This window comes from Lathyrus oleraceus, chromosome 1 (genome assembly GCF_024323335.1).
Source record: "Lathyrus oleraceus cultivar Zhongwan6 chromosome 1, CAAS_Psat_ZW6_1.0, whole genome shotgun sequence".
In the NCBI taxonomy this organism is placed as follows: domain Eukaryota; kingdom Viridiplantae; phylum Streptophyta; class Magnoliopsida; order Fabales; family Fabaceae; genus Lathyrus; species Lathyrus oleraceus.
In genome coordinates, this window is record NC_066579.1 from 436,008,959 (window position 1) to 436,026,215 (window position 17,257).

The 17,257-nt window shown below is 31.3% G+C and overlaps 1 protein-coding gene across 1 annotated transcript; it reads right to left on the reverse strand.

The window, feature by feature from the left end:
* Positions 1–2,649: 2,649 nt before the first annotated feature.
* On the reverse strand, positions 2,650–6,708 carry LOC127080695 (receptor kinase-like protein Xa21). Its single transcript, XM_051021004.1, has 5 exons — positions 5,936–6,708; positions 5,444–5,803; positions 5,155–5,373; positions 3,090–5,066; positions 2,650–2,972 (listed from the first exon to the last, which is right to left on the reverse strand). Exons 1-5 carry the CDS (start codon positions 6,648–6,650, stop codon positions 2,653–2,655), a joined length of 3,591 nt encoding a protein of 1,196 aa, XP_050876961.1. The 5' UTR covers positions 6,651–6,708; the 3' UTR covers positions 2,650–2,652.
* Positions 6,709–17,257: the final 10,549 nt, after the last annotated feature.

Here is a 17,257-nt window from a genome sequence, read left to right on the forward strand (position 1 = left end):
GAATTTGTGCCTAATCTAGCTGAATTGGTGATTAAATTCTGAGAAACAATTGAGGTTAGAATTAATTGAAATTGAATTATAGTATAATCAAATCTCTTGAAATATACAATTGAATCAATTGAATAACTTATGCATCATCAATAAAACAATCGTTTTGTATTTGATAATTGATTAAGTGTTAACGTGATCAAGTTTCAATAAAAGTATAATTTTCATATTTTCGCTTCAAAACTTCCGCGCACATTTTTTGAAAAATCTCTAATACTCTTTTTGAAAAAGCAGTTGATTTTTTCTATTCCCTATTCACACCTAACACAAACTAATCCAAAAGAGCATTTTAAATGTTGTTGTTACTATTAAAATCATATTTTTAAAATCCAAGAAAAAATAAATAGAAAATATAGAGGAAGAGAAGTCGTAGGTGGAAAGCTGCGAGATTTTCCAAAAATCTTTACCCCCAAAGGAATGAAATCATGGTGTAGTCATGTTACCTTAAGAGGATGGAAATGGTATTTGGAGGTCACCAATATTTTACTTGTTTTTTTAATTTGACGATAATAATTATAGTTTCAATTCTCTTCTTTGATTTTGAGTCTGTTAGAGTCTAGTGAGGTATCAAATCCTTCATTTAATAAGTTGTAGAAATACGTCTTCTAGATATCCTTTATATTTTTTTCCTAAACTAAGATTTTGCTTCTCCATCTTTAGCACACTTCACTTGATCCAAATCTCTTATCTTTATTTCTCTTCCTTTAAGAAGCCTAATATTTTTCTCCCTCTTGGTTCCTAGAGATTGGTATAAACCTTCAAAATCTTGGGTTCTTGCTTTACTCACCGCCTTCTTGGTCTCTTTCTTAGTTTTCTTATTATTTTCCCAGCTTTCGACATTTTTACACATATCCTTTATATCCTTTTCCTAAACTAAGATTTTGCTTTCTCCGTCTTTAACACACTTCACTTGATTCAAATCTATTGTCTTTATTTCTCTTCCTTTAAGAAGCCTGCTATTTTTCTCCCTCTTGGTTCCTAGAGATTGATATAAATCTTCAAAATTTTGGGTTCTTTCTTCACTCGCTGCCTTCTTGGTCTCTTTCTTAGTTTTCTTATTATATTCCCAACTTTCGACATGTTTACACATGTACCATTCTTTAATTTTTTATACTCAAACTCTAATATGAACAGTTTCATTCCACCACCATGATTATTTACCCTTAAGTTCAAGACCTCTTGATTCACCCAAAGTCTCCTTAGCTACTTTTCCAATATCTTAGGCCATATTGTTCCACTTATTATCTGCACTTCCTTGTGACTATTTGAAACCTCCCTCAAAGATCTTGTGCTGGAAACTCTCTTACTTTTCACCTTTCAAATTCCATCACTTGATTCATGGAGCTCCCATGTGATCTCTTTTATTCACTCTTCTCTTGACTCTTACATCCATAAGCAATACTCTATGTTGATCAGTTAAGTTTTCTGTCTATATAACTTTACAGTCTAATCAAACCTTCATATCTGACTTTCTAATAAGAAATAAATCTATCAGAGAATATTCCACCCTATTCTTATATTTAATAAGATGCTCATCTTTTTTTTTCTAAAGTAGGTATTAGCTAAAGTACGATCAAAAGGCAAAAAAAACTCCAAGATGGATTTATCCTCTGTATTTATCTCCCCGAGACCATACCCTCATGCACGCCCTCAAAGTTTTCTGTTGTGCTCCATACAAGTCCATTTAGACCCCTTTAGAGAAAAATCTCTAATCCTCAGGGTATATCATGAAATAAATCTTCTAAATCATTTATAAAAAAATTTAAGGTGTTCTGCTTACCCAACCTAAGGTGCATAAGCACTAATAGCATTAAAGGTGTCTTGTTTCACTATAAATTTTAGGACTATGATCCGATCTCCTACTCTTTTCATGTCCACAATATCCTTCTTTCACTATTTGTCTAAGATATCTCCACCCCATTTCTCGATCTAACTTTGCAGGTATATGAAGGCTTAAAATTCGAGTTGTCTAATTCTTTCATCTTTTCACCTGTGTACTTAGTTTCTTGTAGACACACGAAATTGATTTTTCTCCTAACCATACCGTCCACTATTTCCATAGATTTTCCAGTAAGTGTGAATATATTCCATGTTCCAAACAAATCCTACTCTCAAGAATAAACTACTTTATCCACACTCATGAAAATATGAAAACCATTGTTTATTTTCATTGCATCTAGGTGGCGAAGTAGTGACCCTTACTCTTTTAACACTGTATTTGAGACATACATCGCGTGTCTTCCGGACAACGGTCTGACATTCACATTATTATACAATTAATCCATGTCATTTGAGATTAAAATAAAAATTCCGATTGTCGGCTCCTAACACAAATCTCTCCTTAGTAACAATTATCTCATTAAAAACCTTTCTAGAAAACTCAAAAAGATAAAACCAAAAATAAGGTAAAACAAAGAGTACAGTACATTAAAATTGACACAAGTAAGTCCTACTATGACTGAATATAAATCTAAGATAGTAAGTAGACACTTTTAAAGTTATCGAAAACAAAAAAGGGATTAAATAACAATAGGATGTTTTCAAAATACAAGGTAATGTATAATTTGTAATTTACTACTTAACTTTATTTCTTGAACTCCTTTCTCATTGGATGAATGAGGTCTTAATTTTGAGTAATAATGAGGATACATCTTTTATATTAATTCGTTCCTCTGGTGAATCTTCACAGCATCTCAATGCTAAAGCTAAAATTTCATACATTTCTTTCTCATGTTGTGAGACTAAATTGTAATCCACAACTTCCATAATTGAACTCAGCATTGACTCACTAATCCAGCTTTTCAAAGTTAATTTGTCTGAAAACATTTCATTTGTTGGCTTCTTTCCTGTGAAAATTTCCATCAGCATTATCCCATAGCTATACACATCACCTTTAACTGAAATGACTCCCTTAGATCCATATTCTGTATGTCAACATTAATGGTTAGGCAGGTTGGCCTAAAATGGTAAAAATGTGAACGCGTCGAATGATAAATAAAAACTTGATTAGATATAATATGAATTTGAAGTGAAGAAATTACCTGGTGCAGCATAGCCAAAAGTAGCTAAAGTCTCGGTATGAGTTTTGGAATGTCCTTCATCCAAGAGCTTGGAAATGCCAAAATCACTTACATGTGCAACCATATCTTCATCCAGTAACACATTACTAGGCTTCAAATCACAATGAACCACCGGTATTGAAGAACCATGATGGAGATACTCTAATGCAGATGCAACATCTATCATTATATTCAACCTTTGTGAGAAACTTAAACAATAGTTATCAGAGTATAACAATTTTTCTACACTTCCATTTGACATAAACTCCATCACCAAAGATTTGAAATCTTCATTTGAACAACTGGTAAGAACCTCAACAAGATTTCGATGTCGAAGATTGCGCATTGCATTGCATTCTGCATCAAAACTTTTTGAGGTTGCTTCCAATGTCAAGTCAAACACTTTAACTGCTACCATCTTTCCACTAGAAAGATTTCCTTGATACACAGATCCAAAGCCCCCTTTTCCAAGTAAATTACTCTCATTGAATCCATTTGTTGCTTTCACAAGTTCATAATAGGAAATCCTGCCTGGAGCCCCTAAAGTTGATAACTCCTTTTCGATTGGATTTTTAACCATTTTCCTTTTATGCATTAGAATTATTATGCATACAAGAACCAAAAAGCACAAGACAGCAATTATGGATGAACTGCATATGATTAATAACTTATTTTTCCCATTTTTATTACATGGAGGTACTTGTAAGAAAGGATTGCCACAAAGTGCTTTATTATGAATGAAAGATTGAGCTGCAAAGCTTTTGAAAGGTCCTCCATTTGGAATCTCTCCTTGCAATCTATTGTATGACAGATTAAGGTGTTTAAGATAAGAAAGTGACTCTAAAGATTTTGGGATCACACCGGTAATAAGATTTTGAGACAAGTCCAAGAAGCTCAAACTTACCATTTCACCAAGTGATGTTGGGATATGTCCCTCCAATTTGTTGTTTGCTAAGGAGAGAGTTTCTAAAGTTGTCAAAAGACTTATGGTTGTTGGAATGTTGTTTGAAATTTGATTTCCTGACAGGTCTAATAGCACAAGAGCTCTCAAATTCTTAATCTCAGATGGAAGATTTCCAGTTATAGCATTAAGGGATAAGCTTACCTCTAAAATATCTTTGAGATTCCAAAAGGAGGACGGTATTGTAGAGGTTAACCTGTTAGATCCAATGTGAAACTTCCTAAGAGAAGTCATATTTCCTAAACATGTTGGTAACACTCCAAAAAACTCGTTGCTTGTTAAATTCAACTCACTCAAACTCCTAACTTCACAAACCTCATCAATTATAGATCCTTCAAGTCCATTGTAGTCAAGACCTAATGATTGAAGTTTTTGCAACTCTTTAATTGTACTAGGGATTTGTCCATTTAAATCATTCTTACTCAGAGATAATCGAACCAAGTTGCTCATGTTTCCGATTTCTACTGGAATGTTTCCTTTAATTCCACAAGAATTTGCCCAAAAATGTTCTACAGATAAGTTTCCAATGGACTTGGGAAGCTTTAATGGTAAGCTATTCTCTGAAATTTCAACAAGTTTCAAATATCTGCAACTTGTTAGTGAAGTTAGGAAGTTAAATTCAAGAGATTCATCTATTGTCAAATTATTTCCACCTATGATTAGTGATTTAAGGTCTCCTAAATTTCCAAATGAATTGGGTATAATTCCACTAAATCCATTCGAACTCAAGTCAATTATGACGAGATTTGAAGCATTAGATATACTATTTGGAATATTTCCAACAAACTTATTTCTATACATATGTAGTTGTATTAGGCTTGGAAGGCCTAATCCCATATTTGATGGAAGCATGCCTGAGAGAGAATTTTCTTCAAGACGAAAATATTCCAATGTTGAGATGTTGAAGACTTTTGAAGAAATAGATCCACTCAATCTGTTATTTCCTACTTGAAGATACTTAAGTTCATTGAGATTGCCAATCTCCATTGGTATCGAACCTAAAAATCACACGAATGAGAAGCATCACAGTATTGTGATGCATGAAATGCTTAACCATAAAATGAAGATAGAAAATTAAAAGTATACCTGAAAAAAAGTTATCATGTAAAGATAAAATTTGTAACAATGTGCAATTGCCAATCGATCGTGGAATGGTTCCTTCCAAATGATTACCGAATAGAGTAAATTTTTCAAGTTGAGGAAGTTGATGACACATCTCATCTGGGAGAGTTCCATTTAAATCGTTTACGTCAAGATTGATCTCTTTCAAAGAAGAGATGTTGAAGAGGGAGACTGGAATTTCACCTGTATATGTAACATAAAATATGAAATTATTATTCAAAAAACACTTATTGTGTTAGGAAAATCATCTTACCCTCCAAGTTGGTGCTAGTAAGATACAAAGATTGAAGGTTTGTCAAGTTTCCAATGTCTGCTGGCATAGGTCCTTTGTCAAAATTATTGAAAGATAGCTCCAAATCTACCAATTCTTTGCAATATCGCCATACATTCGGCATCTTACCAGAAAAATCATTAACATAAAGATAGAGTAATCTAAGATTTGGAAGTCCTTGACAAACATTTGATGGAAGAATTCCAGAGAGATTATTGAAACCAAGACCCAATATTTGCAAAGATGAGTTGTTCAACATTAATATGTTGCCAGTGAGGAGATTATATTGAAGGTTCAATGTTATCAGCTGTGGAAGATCACCAATTCCTTTTGGAATTTCTCCTTTAGTTCAATATAGACAAAATAAACATATTTAGGATGACTCGTTAAACATAATACGCATCACAACAACTGTAATGACTCCAATTGCAGACGCAACTGTAATTTAAAACCATGGATGTGAGTATATCATACCTGATAAAGAGTTATTTGAAAGACGGATTTCTTGAAGTAAAGACATGTTGAAAATATTTGATGGTATGATTCCAGAGAGTTTGTTATTTCTAACATCCAAAATTCTCAACCTATGAAGTTTACCAACAACATGTGGAATAGTTCCTTCAAGGAAATTTGATTTCCAACTTAGATACTCCAACATTGACAAATTGGATATAGATTGAGGAATAACTCCAACAATATTATTATATCCAAAATCCAAATATTGAAGTTTTGATAAGTCCCCTATCTTTAAAGGAATTTCTCCAACAAAATCATTGTAACTCAAATCAAACCACTTCAATCTCTTCAAATGAAGTAACTCATGTGGTAACTCACCATGGAAACTATTGCCTTGTAGATCAAGAACAAGAAGGAAAGAGAGATTTCCCAATTGAGGAGAAATGGTACCTTGAAGGGCCATGTTACTAAGATTCAATGCATTTACTCTTCCATGATGTTCATCACAAGTAACACCAACCCAATTGCATGAAGAGAAAGTAGAAGAATTAGAGGAAATTGACCAATTACTAAGCATATGATAAGGGTCCAAAGTAATAGATGATTTGAATGAAAGAAGTGCAAATTCATCGGTGGTGATGTTTTTTTTAGTACTCATAGCTAAGCAAGTGAAGAAGTAATAATAGAGTGAGACAGAGAGAATACAGAGCCAATTAGAGTATAGTTTGGCCATTTTCAATATAATATATGCATGAGTCTAAGAATGGATGAGTATATTTATATGAAAATGGCTAAGATGATACTAAGGGCATATGTTAAGTAGTCAAAGGTAAATATTTTGTTTAAGAATTTGTATTGAAAATCTTAATTTTTAAACTTTTAAAAAGTAATATACAATTTCTTGGAAGGAACTGCAAAAAGATAGCAACCAGAACAAACAAGATATATAGTATTTATCAATAGCCAGACATGACTTATCATAAAAATAATATCTTCATAGACTCGTAGACTAACCAAGGATTGGGAAATGGTCTCACATCCTTGTTAAAATACAATTTAAATTTATCACTGAAATTGAAATTCCCAACTACGTTCTAGCAAATATATTAGACGGTTACGATATCATCGATTATTTAAAAGAGGATAAAAGAGAATTTGTGAATGATATGATGAAGTTCTACATGACACCGAAGTTTATAATGACAACATTGAAAGATCGAATTCTAGAGATACATATCTTTTTATTATTAGAGGTTCATACACAAAAATACAACACCTGAATTATTATTAGAGGTTCATACACAAAAATACAACACCTGATGAGTTTAATTCATAATGAGAATTATGTGTATTGGACAAATAATAAAGAGGACTCTAGTGTTGCGAGTGACATATTTTGGACACATTCTGTTCAGTTAAACTTCTAAACATGTTTTCTTTTGTATTGATCTCCGACAATACGTACAAAGCAAATAGTCACCAATTCCCACTAATTGAGATTATTGGTGTCAGATATAGAGTTGACATTCTCTATTATGTTTCCTTGCTTGGGACATGAATGACAAGGAAATTTCATATGAGCACTAGAAAAACATAGGGAGTTGTTTAAAGTAGTGTCACACACTAGAAACACTGTGCCAAAGAAAATCTTACACAACACTTTTTCTTAACCTTAGACAACGATTTAAAGTGCTTTAAAGTGTTGTTTATTTTGTAGCGTTGTAAGTATAGGAAGTGTTTTTTTTAAATATAAAAGTGTTGGCTTAATTGAAATTTGGGCAACGCTTTCTATTAAAAGTGTTGGCGTAACTTCTCTTTATGCATCACTTTTGAATAAAAGCGTTGGGGTAAGGCATTATTAGGCAGGACTTTCAGCTAAAAGCGCTGGCATAAGTTCTCTCTAGACATCACTTTCAGCTAAAAATGATGGCACAAGTTATCATTGGACATATCTTTCTAATAAAAGCGTTGGGATAAGGCATCCTTAGGCAGCGCTCTCAACTAAAAATATGACACAAGTCATCATTAAGTGGTGTTTTTTTTATATTAATAAACAGTATCTTATATGTACTTTACCCAATAGTTTTATTTTCCTCAAGCCATCATTAGGACTTGTTTATTTTTTCTTGAGTTAAAGTTTGAGATAGATTCTCGTGAAATATATAATTATGAAACAACGCAAGAGTTACAATTTTAAAATACTTGTTCACAAAATCACTTTTCGGTATTTTTTGCGGTGTAACTTTCTTCGAAAGCGGGTTTAGAAATAAATTATTAGATATTTCCAAAATATTATTTGGAAGATGGATTTTTGTATATATTAATTATATGTAGAATTAAAAAGCAAATGGCCTAATGTCCTGGTGGTAAGGGGCTTGAAATTTTATGTAAGGGTTTGTGGTTTGAATCCTATTGGTGCCTTTTTGAATAAAGTTTATTATACTAATAGTAATAAAAAACGAAATCAAAATGAACCAATGTGTAGTTCGAACTCGTATCCTTTTGATGGGGGCGAATAAAAATAAATACATCCATTTTTTTATACATTTTTAATTTCTCTAAATCATCATTTACTTTATTAATGCATGAGTAAAGTATAAGAAACATTGTTCTGTAACCCATTATCAAAAAAATAAGTTTAATGTGTTTGTGCAATTTACATTAAGGTATTCAAAGTATCCTAAAGGGAATTCACCGTTAATCCCTATTGTATCTGATATATAATAATTGGTTGGGGTGAATTGAACCTAAAGATTAGTGCGAAATTCACACGCTTTGAATTTTCAAGTGTGATATTCATCAACATCTTCTTAGTTCTAGTGCTGCTACATATTTTCAACAACCACAATATCCAACAATCTTTAGATTCAATTATTACTTAAACAATGGCAACGTCACTCAAAGAAATGACATCTAATTTTGTAAAATTAGAAAAGTTCGATGGAGGTAACTTTATCCGTTGACAGAAAAAGATGAAATGTTTGCTTAGAACTTTGAAAGTGGTATATGTTCTAAATACAACAAAACCGATAGAAAGGGAAGAAGAAACAATCTCAGAAACAAGAGGGAGGCAAGAATTGGACAATGATGATTACATTTACATGTGTCATATTCTTAATGGTATGTCAGATTCATTGTTCAATATTTATCAAAGCAGTCAATTAACAAAAGATTTGTGGGATAAACTAGAGTCAAGATACATGCAAGAAGATGTTATAATTAAGAAGTTTCTTGTTTCCCAATTCAATAATTATAAAATGGTAAATAATAGACCTGTTATGGAACAATTACATGAAATTAAACGTATTCTTAATAATTATAAACAACACAAAATGCACATGGATGAAACCATCGTTGTGTCTTCCATAATAGACAAACTCTCACCTTCATGGAAGGATATAAAAGGACCCTCAAACATAAAAAAGAGGATATATCTCTTGAACAATTGGGTAATCACCTTCGGTTATAAGAAGAGTATCGCAAAAAAGAAGATACTAAAGACCAATTTACTCATGAGAAAATACATGGTGTGGAAGATGGAAAATCTAACAAGTCCAATGATAATATGGACATAGATGATGAAAAGGTTCATGACAACAATGGAAATGGACAAAGAAAAAGAAAAGGAGGAAGTTGCTTTCATTGTGGCAAACCGGAACATTTTTAAAGTGAATGTAGGTTCTTGAAAAAGATGAACAAAGTGAAGCAGTCAAGTGCACAAAATGAACATCTTGTTGCATAGAAGTAACTTCTAGAAATTACTCACTTTTAAGAATGTATATTCGGTGTTGAAAAATTTATAATTAAGTGTGTTGTACGTAATAAAGTGTGGATTTATTTGGTTTGCATAATTTATTGTGTGGTATATTTATATGAAAGTGAATTTAAATTTATTTACAAAGAAATTGAATATAAAATTTGGTTGTTAATATTTTCATAAATATTGATCATAAAGTATTGAATTTTCCTTTAATAAAAGTTGTGACATAAATAAATATACTTATAATGAGTTTAATATATTTTGGAATAATGTCATTTGATTTATCTTTAAAATGGAAAATATTGTTTTCTTTATTTTATAAAATTCATTGATGTGTTATGACTTAAAACTCAATCTTATTTAAAGTATAATGATTGATAATTTCAAGTGTATGTATGTATGTTTTGTATGTCATGTAAATGATAAAATTCTATTTAAGAGAATTAAATTAATCTAGCTATTTAGATTTAATTTTCATATGTGTTTATGATTTACATGATTGAATGTTTGATAAAATATATGATCATGATTGTTTAAGATATAGAAGTTTGATAATCATGTTTATTATAATTATTTTACATGCTTGTTGTATTAATATGTTGTGTTCAAATTGAAAGAAAAGTGAAACTTTAAATATTATTGATTGTTATTAAATGGTTTAATAACAAATGTTGAATGATTTAAAATGTTAGTATGATATACAAAGTAACAAATGTTATGTGATAGGCATCTCGCATGAACAATTACATATGCATAAACCATGCCTACATGCTATAAGCGAGGATTCGGTAACCACTCATGGAAGTCCGTAATAATCCCCAACAAAGCAATTTGAAATCACTCATTTCATGTCAATCTTATTCAACCCTTTGGTTGAAATTTGTTGTTTATGTTAAGCTTCATCAACCCATTGGTTGAAGTTAGTTCTCTTAATCTGAATCAACCCAGTGGTTGAGGATGATCGTATCACTCATCGACCTTCGTCAACCCATTAGTTGGAGTTGGTTCTCTTGTGTTGATCTGAATCAATCTATTGGTTAAGGAGGATCTATTTTCTTTCATTGACCTTCGTCAATCCATTGGTTGTAGTTGGTTATTCTTCATATGAATCAATCTATTGATTGGGGATGATATGTTTTCTTTCATTAACCTTCGTCAATATATTGGTTGAAGTTGGTTATTCTTCATCTAAACCAATTCATTGGTTGAGGAGGATTTATTTTTATTTCATTAACCTTCGTCAATCCATTGGTGGAAGTTGGTTTTTTTTCATCTAAATCAATTCATTGGTTGAGGACGATTTGTGCGTTGACCTTTATTAAAGTATAGGTTGAAGTTGGTTATTTTTTCATCAAAATCAATCCTTTGATTGAGGATGATTTGTTCATGACCTTAGTTAATCCTTTGGTTGAAGTCAATTATTTTTCATAGGAATCGATCCTTTGATTGAGGACAATTTGTTCGTTGACCTTCATCAATCCATTGGTTGAAGTTGGTTATTTTTCATATGAATCAATCCATTGGTTGAGGATGATTTGTTCATGGACATTCGTCAATCTATTGGTTGAAGTTGGTTATTTTTCATTTGAATTAATCCATTGGTTGAGGATGACTTGTTCGTTGACCTTCATCAATCCATTGGTCGAAGCTGGTTGTTTCAAGTTCTTCTAATCCGAATCAACCTATTGGTTGAGAATGATCTTTTTGCCGATGACCTCCATCAATCCATTGGTTGGTATTGGTGTGTCTTCTTTTGTTGATTTGAATCAACACATTAGTTGAGGACGATTTATCGTTAACCTCCGTCAATACATCAATTGATGTTGGATGTCTTTTGTTGATCTGAATCAACATATTAGTTAAGGATGGTTTGTCGGTGCCATTGCCTTTACCCAGTGAGTCTTCCCATTTACTTCATTTGTCTTCCCATTGGAATTCCTTGAAAAGTTATATCAGTTAATCTCCTCAGAGTTTGATTCATATTTCATATCCCCAACAATAGAATCCATGCATTCATAACATAACGTGCCATCTCATTGCACCAAAGGAAAAAAATTGGGTTTTTCGTATTTAATTATCTTCAACCACGAACGTATGAAGATCGTTGTCATTCATACCTTCAGGTTCAAGGTAATTAAATAGGGGCAGCTGTCATACCCTAATTTTGTCCGAAAATTTTAAACTTTCATGCATTCAATCTTATTTTGTTTTGCGTAGAATAAAATTTAAGTTTTACACACAAATCGGTTGAATCGATTTTTAATTGCATGTAAAATTAGCGAGCAAAAAATTTCTAGATCGGGCTTGCATTTGTTTGTTTTATTGATCTACAATTCACGTAGTTTAGCCGGACTTGCTCGTTAAACTTTTTCGATCCCATTTACGTTCGCAATTTGATCAGTCTAAGCCTTTTCAACCGAGCGTTTTTCACCATAAAATTTGATTTCTATCTGTCTATTTTACAGAAGTATATTTCTCATAGATTATTTTAATGCATTTATTTTATTTTTTTCACGCATTTTCACGCCTGATTTTTATTCAATTTAGTTCCTTTTGTTTTTGTTTTTTTTATCAAAATATCAACAAAAAAAATAGAGACAAATAAATAATCATTTAATTTTTATTTTCTTTATCAAAAAAAATATTTCAATTGTTTTGAATTTGATTCTTTTAAATTTATTTTTTATCTTAAACATATCCTTGTGTGTTTTTTGGCAATGCATTTAATTATGAAAATCCTAATTTGCTTATTATTTTGTGCTAACTTTCTTGACCAATGGACTGAAGTTAATCACTAACTCACAATTGTTACCATTATTTTCACTTGGATCACTATGGATGTTTCTCTCTCATAACTGAATTACAATCTCATTTCAATAAAATTAACTTCAACAAACACACTTAGATGCAATCTTAACCCTTGATTAAACATTTATTTTTCACATGGATCACTAATCGGTACAATCCTAACCATTCATCATTTTCATTTTTCATATTCTAACTTTCTCAAAAATTCACCCTCACATTTCACACAAATTTGAATTCATTCACATTCATGCTAGCCTATTTAAATAACATCATATCACCACACAAAAAAAGGAGAAGGAGAAATGAGTAAAAAGGATAGCATATTCACTACTTGAATTTTCCTCAAAAATAGAAAATAATTGAATAATTTGAAAGAGGAGAAAGAGAGGGTTGAAGAGTGATTCATATCACATTGATCGATACCTGCTTGGAGCTTCGTCGGAGGGTGGTCGGGATTTACAAACTCATCGGTTTTCTTTGCATTCTTGAGGATTTTCACGTGGATAAACTTTGATTCTTGTTTTTTACTAGACTTCTTGACATAAACTTGTTGTTGCACTTAGTATGTAATCCATTAATCATTTGTGCAAAATAGCTCGGAAAATGAATTTTTAGAAAATTGATATTCTTGTGCATCTCACTATAAACGACTAATTTTCGAAAATTTTAGTTGTTGATTTTTGAGCATGAAATTATGTTCGTGAGATCGATTAGATGAATTTTTATTATTCATTTAGGCGATTTCGTGAAAAATTGAGACAATTGCATCTGGATCAAATAGATTAGTAGTGTGTATTTTCCAAATTGTTCATATTGTTAATGCATTCTTACTTCCTACACTACTATTCATGCTTAACAAAAGTGGAAGATGAAGCATGGCCCATGTGGCCCTACCATTTTTTTTTCATTTTCTTTTTATTTTATTTTATTACTTTCTATTTTCTTTTTTTTTTATTATTTAATTTTTTTTAATTAATTTGATTAATTGATTAAATACAAACTTAAATAGTTTTTTTTCCCCTTTAAGTTGACATATTTTTGTTTTTGTCACTATGTCTTTTTTTTATGGATAAAGTTCTTATATGTTGAATTTTATTTGCTTTTAGTTCATAAAATTAAAATCCAGAGGTTTCTTATGGATTTTAACTTTAGGGACTAACACCAAAAGAATTTTAGGATTCATGGATTATTTTTAGAAAAAAAAGATACAGGAACAAAAATAAATAAAAACGCCAACTTATAGGACCAAAAAACTATTTAAGCCTTAAATGTATCTTAATTTATTAACCTTTTAAATTGATTTTTAATTAATTGACTAATTGATTAAATATATTTTAATTGATTAATTTTGTTAATTGATTTTTAATTAACTTGATTCATTGGTCATATCTATTTTAATTGATTAACTTTGTTAATTGATTTTTAATTAGCTTGATTAATTGATTAATTTGGTTAATTGATTTTTAATTAACTTGATTAATTAAGTAATTTCATTTTAATGGATTAATTAGGGTTAATTGATTTTTAATTAAATAATTTGACCACATAAAATCAACCTTTCAAAATCAAATTAAATACTTGATCAACATCAAGTTGGTTTTCAAATTATCTGACCACGTTATAAACCACTTTCCTAATTAAATGTTACATTAAAAAATCTTTTCATAATAAAATCGAATGAAGAGGAACATTAGAGTCTCGCGTTACATGAAAACCTCGAATCATTGGCTTCGGGACACACGTCTTTGAATAACAATTTATTCTTTCTTTTATCCCAAAACACTTAATTCAAACTTGGATTAAAAAAGGAACATTATAGTATAGGGTTCTATGAAAACCTTGAGCAATCGGTCCAGAGACACACGTTTTGGTCCTACCACACGTTTGTTATCCATCAAACAAATGTCATAAACACTTTGAATGAAAAAAGAACATTGGTGTCTCCTTTATATGAAAACCTCGAATAATCGGCCCTGAGGCATACGTCTTGGTCCTACCGAGCATTCATCATTCTCCTAAAAATAATTCAACACATCAAATCCATTTTTCTTGCCTCTGTGCGATCGAAAACCTTTTTAAAAAGAACATTGTTTAGTCTGTTCTATCGCAATACAAACAAACGTTTTAAGCCTCCCATTGCAAGCACAAGCAACGTTTAACTGATAGAGCGCGATTTAAACATTCGTTCGATAAAATCAACCAATCAATACATAACTTTTTACGCAGAACTACGTAGTCTTGAGTTCTCTATCGCACCTAGGGATACATAGAAGCGGGATTTTGAAATCTTGTCAGGCACGTTAACAAAAAAACCTAAAAAAGTTTTTTCTTTCTTTCTTTCATAAACACATGATAAGTAAAAGAAAACAATAACATAAGCTAACATTCAATCGCAAATTTAACTTAATGGTACTTGTTGAGTACAACGAACGTGAGGGGTGCTAATATCTTCCCCTTGCGTAACGACTCTTGAACTAGAGTTTGGTTGCGACGACCATCTTCTTTTTCTTTCGAAGGTTTTATCTATATTTTCTCTTTCCTATTTTTGAACAAATAAAATTTGGTGGTGACTTTATTCAATAGTTTTCCAAGAACGCGCGAACTCCTCGCGAATGATAATATTTTTTTATATGAACACAACCAAGTCGTGCATTAAGAAAACATAATAGCAAACATGTAACTATTTAATATGTGCATTATGAAATGGAAGTTATTGTTTTTAATTTAGTGTTATACTAATATATTTAAATTTAAGAGTTAAGTTTTCTCATTAGAACCTTAAAAACATGTTCCTGAATAGCAAATGAGATTTGTGTAAAAATTGGAATGCGGTCAAAGTCATGTTGATACTTCAACTAGGTTCAATCAAGAAATCATTTAGAAAAAATCATCATGAACATTAAGAATCAACATATTACTCATTTTTACGCAATATTGTATGGTTTCGTGTCAAGAAAATGCAAACATCACATTGCAAGAGAGAATAAAAGAGTGAAGTGAGTAGGTGTTTATAAGGTTGCATATCATAAAAGAGTGAAGTGAGTAGGTGTTTATAAGGTTGCATATGGATACTGCATTATATGGCGGGAAATGCTTGTAGCATGACATAATATTTAATACCATATTAATTTACATAAATATTTAACAATAAAATTATAAAATACTTATACTTCTATCAAACTCATACACATAAAGTTGCCTCGTATAAAGGCATTGGCCTCTCCTAAAAAGTGATACCCAAGCTCGAGGAACACGAAAATATACTTCACATCAATGTAATGATTGTAATGATAGGGCTTATTAACATAAATGGTACATCCAACCAGATATAACATATCATATCTACCATGTGTCACCAACACCGTATATTTTTCTCTTGTAGGCAAGGCTCGTGTAACATGGAACATGCACAACACATCACCTAATGTGACTGTAATCTCTTTGAATGAAAGATGGAAGGAAGAAATCTTGTTTTTCCATCTTTCTGTAAGAGAATATAACAGTGGACTGCCTAGCATGGTGTGCTAACAACCCATCAACGAAAATAATAGAAACCCCCTCAAGTATCTCCATAACAAAGAATTTCTTCAACTTCATCCCATGGATGGAACCTTTAATATGACTGATCTTGAAAAATTAAATCATAAGATACTAGTTATTTTAATTAACACATAATGCATAAAATATAATTATATAACTACATATACCTCTCATTGGCATAGATGCAATGCTACATGTTGATTGTACTAAGTCAACATAGACATGTCAGATGGTCATCCTCGGAATCCAATTGCCACCTAAGTCAAAATAATTAAATAATCTTCAAAAGAAGACTATAACACCTAATGAATTGCGTTACAATTAAAACTCACTCACTCTCTTTCTTTCCAAGAATTGAGCAAGACTTATCAGTCGTAATTTAGTTGAGGTTGAAATAATTCTTTTCTAAAAAATCTCAAATAAATAGCATTTCCCATTCAAGAGATTAACATTTAAAAAATATTCAAGGTTTTTTTGAGATAGATTTTATGTGAATGATGAACACTCTAAAAGTTGATTTTATGTGTTATAGATAAGACACAAAAAAGTGTAAAAATAACACTTTGATTCGAGTCAAAGAGAAAATGAGTGATTCGAATCTAGTGAGAGAATGCTTTGAATCAAAAAAAGAAGAAACTCATAACATAGCTAAATTGATTATTGACATTAGAATCATGAAAGACATGAGAGCAGCTAAACAGATTATTGACATTAGAATCATGCGTGACTGAAAGGAGAAGAAACATTGGATGTCACAGGAACATCTTATTGAAAGAATGTTGTAAAGATTCCAAACGGAAAGTTCTAAGGCGGTAAGCACTCCTCTTGCTACTCATTTGAAGTTTAGTTCTAATCAAAGTCCTTCAAGTGATGATGAAATGTTTTATATAAAAAGTGTTCCTTACGCGTCTATCGTGGGTAGTTTGATGTGTGCAATGGTGTGTAAAAGATCAAATATAACTCATGTTGTTGGTACAATCAATAGATATTTGTCAAATTCAGGTAGAGAGCATGGAATGTTGCAAAATGGATTTTAAGGTAACTTCGTGATACTACTTGTGTGAGGCTTTGTTTTGAAGGAGATAAGACTGCTCTAGAGGGGTACTCTGACTCTGGTATGTCTAGAGACATTAATTCTAAAAATTCCACTTTGCGCTACATGATTAAATTTGAAGGGGAAGTTGTGACTTGGTAGTCAAGATTGCAAAAGTGTGTAGCATTTTCTACTACAA